The 6169-nt window shown below is 33.8% G+C and overlaps 1 protein-coding gene across 1 annotated transcript; it reads left to right on the top strand.

Moving 5' to 3' along the window:
* The first annotated feature begins 568 nt into the window (after window positions 1–568).
* Window positions 569–3980, top strand: LOC7470180 (proteasome subunit beta type-7-A). Its single transcript, XM_002305663.4, has 8 exons — window positions 569–830; window positions 1622–1763; window positions 1914–2010; window positions 2101–2170; window positions 2268–2372; window positions 2627–2725; window positions 2820–2907; window positions 3662–3980. Exons 1-8 carry the CDS (start codon window positions 684–686, stop codon window positions 3736–3738), a joined length of 825 nt encoding a protein of 274 aa, XP_002305699.1. The 5' UTR covers window positions 569–683; the 3' UTR covers window positions 3739–3980.
* The last annotated feature ends 2189 nt before the right edge of the window (window positions 3981–6169 follow it).

The following is a 6169-nucleotide window of genomic DNA, read 5'->3' on the forward strand; positions in this document are numbered from 1 at the left end:
TATACCATGAAAATAAAATGTTAAAATTCCAATTTGCCCACATTTAATCTTATAATAACAAATATGCCCAGTGAAAAAAACCACATTATCCCCGCAACCAAGTTATTCGGTTTTGTTTGCGAATGATAAAACTATCAATTCAATGTACAAATCCACAGTCAACTGTGAGAAATACCTCAGTGATGCTTATTTATTTATTTATTTTTAATGTAGGGAGGTAATATTGAAGCTAAATCAATGTTGAGGCTTGCAAACTCAACAGGGATTTATTGTTTTGAAGTTTAATAATAATATTAATAAAAAAAATCCTTAAAAAAACTAATTATTTATTGTTTTGAACCATACTTAATTTAAAATTAATTTATTAAAAAAAAAATTATTTTCAATCGCTCCATCTTATTTGCTTCTGTTTATTTTCCCTTTCCCTATTACTTAAAAAAGAAGAAGAATATAAAATGTACTAAAAGGATTAATTAATTAGTTTGAGAAACAAAAATGAGTATTCAGTTCGAAAACTAATTTATATTTTACAATTTACTCTCTTTAACATCTTGCCGACCCGACCCGACCCGGTTGAGCAAAGAAGCTCTTTCTTGAAGCCTAGGTCATGTGAGACGGTATAAAAAAAACCAAACCCAACTGAACCAGACAGTTAGAATCTCCAATCAATCAAGCTTGAAACAATGTCGAACAATTCTTGCATGGATTTACCTGCGAAAGGTGGATTCAGTTTCGATCTTTGCAAACGAAATGCTATGTTATCGGAGAAGGGTCTTAAGCTTCCTCCATTTAGAAAAACTGGAACTACCATTGTGGGTTTAGTTTTTCAGGTACCGCCCAATTGTTCTCTTACTTTTTTTTTTTTGTATGTGTATAGATTATTCTTTCTGGGTTATCGTCTCTCTCTCTTATTTTTTCAGTCAAATTGATTGATTGAGTTATAAAGTTTAGGAATTTTTCTCGAGTTAATTTGGAATGGACCCGTGTTTTGTTTTAAAGTAATTGTTTTAGGGGTGGTGATATTGTGTTTAGTTTCACTAATTGAGACTATCGATATCGTTAATAATTGATTTTGGCAAATAATTTTATCTAATTGTGGAGGCTGATTGATTATTTGATTTTTTAGTTCGTTGTAGTGGCAGTGTGTTTTTTTTTTTTTTTCCTCCAATAAATTCTTGGCTTTTATTAGAGTATAAAAGAAGATGCCCCTGGAATCTTCTTGTATAGAATACATGTACATTAATGGATCTTTCACGGATTTTCAAAGAAGCCCTCTCTGGTTTATCAATGTTCGCGTTGCCAGCAGCGGCTACTTCTTAACTTGTTCAAAAACCTTGTAAAGTATGCTACTTTGCAACCCTTTCAAAAGGAGTTCTAGTATAATGAAACAGAAATAGAAGTATGGAGGATAGTTATGAAGTCTGTTGACCCTGTCACTGTTACTTAGATTTTGGGACTGCTGAGTTGGGTAATCCATGTTTTGGGAAAGACTTGACATCTTTGTGTGGATGTTGAAACCTTAGCAGTATATATACATTCAAATTTCTTGCACAATATCTATTCTCGTAAGATTGATTTATGCATATAATATTTTTTTTTTGCTCTCACAATTTCTACCTAGGATGGTGTCATTCTTGGGGCAGATACAAGAGCAACAGAGGGACCCATAGTTTGTGATAAGAATTGTGAAAAAATTCACTACATGGCACCGAACATATATTGCTGCGGAGCAGGAACTGCTGCTGATACAGAAGCAGTAACAGGTACTTTTAGGATCATTTTTAGGTGTAGTGTAGTGCTGGCTCTTTGTAGAACTTTGTTTTTGAATGCTGGATGCATTATCAGTTACAGATTTTCTCCTTTTTTAACATTACTAAAGCTAATGCAAAGCTATGGTGTTTGCATTTGCTTAGACATGGTCAGCTCACAGCTGCAATTACATCGTTACCATACTGGCCGAGAATCGAGGGTTGTTACAGCGCTCACTCTTCTTAAGAAGCATCTTTTCAAGTTGAGTTTTTCTTGTTTCAAACATGTGTGATTTTCTATGTATCTCTTTATAGTGAGTGTATATTCCTGACTGCTTAATGTTTTGTCTAGCTACCAAGGTCATGTCTCAGCTGCTTTGGTGCTTGGTGGGGTTGATTGCACTGGGCCTCATTTACATACTGTGAGTTTTTTCTACTTAAGAGGCATTTGTATGGGAATTATTTTTTTGGCTTGTACAATTCTTTGATATCTTGCCAATAAAATGGCTTATTTTGCAGATATATCCCCATGGGTCAACTGACACTTTGCCATTTGCTACAATGGGTTCTGGTTCTCTCGCTGCAATGTCTGTTTTTGAATCAAAGTACAAAGAAGGCCTTAGTGTAAGATTTGCTATAGAGGGTTTAGAGGCGTGAAAAAATAACAATTTTAATACAGTTATACTCATTGTAACCATCCATAAATGCTATAGTTTGATGTGTGAGTTCTGCTGCATAATATGTTTGTGATTGATAGCATGAGTTTGTTTAAGATTAAACATACTGTAGAGAGGATAAAAAACGAGGAAGTAATCTATCCCCTATGTTCTGTTACATTCTTGCTACCCATTGAGTCCTAAAAGTTATTATCCTTGCAGAGAGATGAAGGAATTAAGATTGTGAGTGAAGCTATATGCTCTGGCATATTCAATGACTTGGGAAGTGGAAGCAATGTTGATGTTTGTGTTATAACGAAGGTATGCTATTTGAACCAGTCCCCTCCTCTATTTGTCAAAAGATGTCTTGAGCTCATAGTGATGGAAGTTCTCCATTGAAATTTATGTTGGCCAGGGACACAAGGAATACCTAAGGAACCACATGTTACCGAATCCCCGTACCTATGTCAGTGAACGAGGGTATTCTTTTGCAAAGAAGACTGGTTAGTATCGTGCATCTTTTATAATACTACCCCATCATGCTTATAATAAAACCTGTGCTTATAGAGGAATAGCTGGTCTTTACCATTCTCTCTGGAAAGTTAAACTCAATTACCATAACTCATTTCCATAGCCTCTCAATCTTTTCTAATCTCAGAAAAGTTAAATTCAAGAGCCATAACTCATTTTCATTGTCTCACATTCTTATCTAGGCACAGTTTGTGTTCTTTTCTGGAGTTTATCAATTATGAATACCTTAATTTTTAGGTTTTGACTGCGTCGTTTACATTTTTGTGTTCTCTTGCTTCCTTTGGATGCTTCTCTTTTATGAAACTGGCGTGCAAGGACTCGCACGCTATTTTTTGTTCTATATTTTTAATGAAATGTTATTGATCCCCAATGCTTGGAGGGAGGGAAGAATCCTATTACACAAGACTTGCTCAATGTTGTTGCTATTTCTTGCTTTCCAAAAGAATTGAAGTAAAGTACCATAGTCTAGCATGTTTCTACGTATTAGTGGTTTGTTGTGCCTTCAGTACAGTGCATCAAAGCTGTGTGGCTGCTACCGAAGTAAATAAAATATCAACTATCTAATCCGTAGAATAGTGTTTTAGATTTGTCAATGTTGCCGTTTCAGCAAGAAGTGTAGTTGAGTCCTGTGATTACTCCTGTTTGTTTGTCTGCTCTAGCATGATAATGTTGATTTTTTCAACATTGACAATTTGTGGGTTAATTTTGCTATTTGTCTGGTTACAGAGGTTCTCATGACAAAGATTACTCCCTTGAAGGAGAAAGTTGAAGTGACTGAAGGAGGTGATGCAATGGAAGAGTAAACAAATCATAGCAACCAAAAGCACACATTGTTGAGATCTTTCTGACTCTTGTATGGTCTTTGTGATCATTGGGATGGATTTACTCCATAATATCCAATTCTGAAACTTAATGACTTAAAATTGAAATGTTTTGGGCTTGGCTTGATGCTAGTCCCACTTCTTTTGTATTCGATTGTTTAGATGACTAGTCTTGAGGATTTTCTGTTCTGTACTCGTGTTTTTAAGTAATGCGTTTTCTATAAGTTGTAGCTTTTTCATAACCAAGGTTTCAAAAATATTTTCAGTGGGATTTATGCAAATCGATGTGTGTTGCAAAACACGGTTTGTGTTGATTAACTAGACATTTTAAAAATTATGAAGAATGCAAAACACGATTTCAATCACATTACCAGCATGTTTAGTAGAGACAAAGGAGGGCAATACGACCTCCGACCTCCATGGAGGGGCACCTCCACCTCCATGGAGGCAAAGGAGGGCAATACAACCTCCATGGAGGGGCATGTATTGACGCAATGCAATTACTAGCAAATTTAATTGCTCTCCCTTTTTCTTTGTTTGTTAGGATTGGGGTTCTTGTATCGCCCAGCCCACATTCTTGAGGTTCCAAGGATAAAGAAGGGGATGCCATCCATACCTGACAATTTCTTTCTTTTAGAATAATTGTACTACATAATAAAGCTAATTTAATTCTTTTTTTTTTTAAAAAAAAAAAAGGAGTTCGAAACTAAGTTTTGAGTAAACTTTTAAGGTATGCCATCTAAACTTAATATTGAATTTATTTTTCTGTTTACTGAATTATATATTGAATTTTTTTTTATTGAAATGATGTGTGTGTGTGTATTATTATATTTTTTTTAAACTTATTAAACTTTTAAATTTTCTTAGACTTAATAATTTCTTGAATAGCAAACACATGCATCCATGCACATGGGTAACATGAAATATTAAAAAATTATAAATCATAGAATATAAATAGAATATATTATGTTAAGATATTATTAATATGCTGTTGTCCTGGCCAATCATTTAATATCTCAAAAACACTATAATAAGATTTAACCAAACATTATTTTTCTGCTTTAGATATTTATAAGAATAATATAATAATCAATTACCAAACACTATTTCTAACATGACATCATATAATACAATAATCAAAGTGCAATGTATTTATGCCATAGCTTCTATCCCTTTAGAATTTTATATCTGTATATATATTAAAAAAATAAAATCCCCCCTCTAGTTTTTCTTTTTCCTTCATTTCTTTTGTGTTCATTGAAATTTTGTGGGTCACTTTGTACTGGTATACTTATAATTAATTTGGATTTTGAAAAAAAAAAAAAAAAGTTAAATACGTGATTGAAAAAAAAGCAAAATTATTCTCTTACGATTTTTTTCTTCTTCAGCATGTGATTGACATGCTTGAGACCTGATTATCATATAAAGAAAAAGGAGAGGGCTAAACACAAAGTAAATGGCAAAATAACACCATACGACCCTCTTAAAATGTGAAAGAATTAGAATCTCTTTCTTGTCAGCCAATCAAAACCTTTCAACAACTCAACAACCAATCAAACGAGCACAAATCTAAATAACAGACACTGCTTAATTTCTCCAAAATAACTGAACGTATCACTGAGGTTAAATCAAGTTCAGATTAGTAGAATGGCAGCAGCCTCCTGTTAATCTCTCAAAATAACTCACAAAAGAAGTAGCCGTGCGGCATAATCAGCATTAGCAAAATTATTAAACATACAAAACAATGCACAAATAGGGCCAACAGATCTAAGCCACCATGGTTGAATATTTGAAAGCTGCAACTGATATGGCCAGCAAGAAACTACGAGTATGAACATCACATGATTCGCATTCTTTTATCCAGCTTCAATTTCTACTATGGGGTCAACCATGAAAAGCCCTAATCATCTTTTTGTTTGAAGTCATAGAGCTACCATTATAAATTCCACTGTACTATATAAGATACTTCCTCCTGTCTTACAAACACAGACAAGACTGGTTCTTTAAGATAGCAACTGCTACCATAGTCTTCATACAATAGTGTGCAACAAATTATCAGTCCACTAAAATATATACAAAATTGTCTAAATGTTTGTCTTCAGGACAACTATATGAATGTACAAACTATTAACATATCCAAATTGCCTTACTCTGCTACCACATATGCATATCAATAATAGTGGTATATACCACACACTCACCAGATTGATCACCCAAGACCATCATTAAGGCTACCAATTTCAAAGCATGAAAAACAGAACAGGGCAAGCCAAAGAAATTTGAAAATGACTATCGACATGGACTTTCAAGAGAGAGAAGGCCGCCACTATCAACCATAAAAACAGTCAAGTAAAAAAGAAACAGTGCTTTTGAATTATACGTTCAACTTCAACAAGTCTTTGACAAGTACAAA

Source organism: Populus trichocarpa, chromosome 4 (genome assembly GCF_000002775.5).
Source record: "Populus trichocarpa isolate Nisqually-1 chromosome 4, P.trichocarpa_v4.1, whole genome shotgun sequence".
Classification (NCBI taxonomy): Eukaryota; Viridiplantae; Streptophyta; class Magnoliopsida; order Malpighiales; family Salicaceae; genus Populus; species Populus trichocarpa.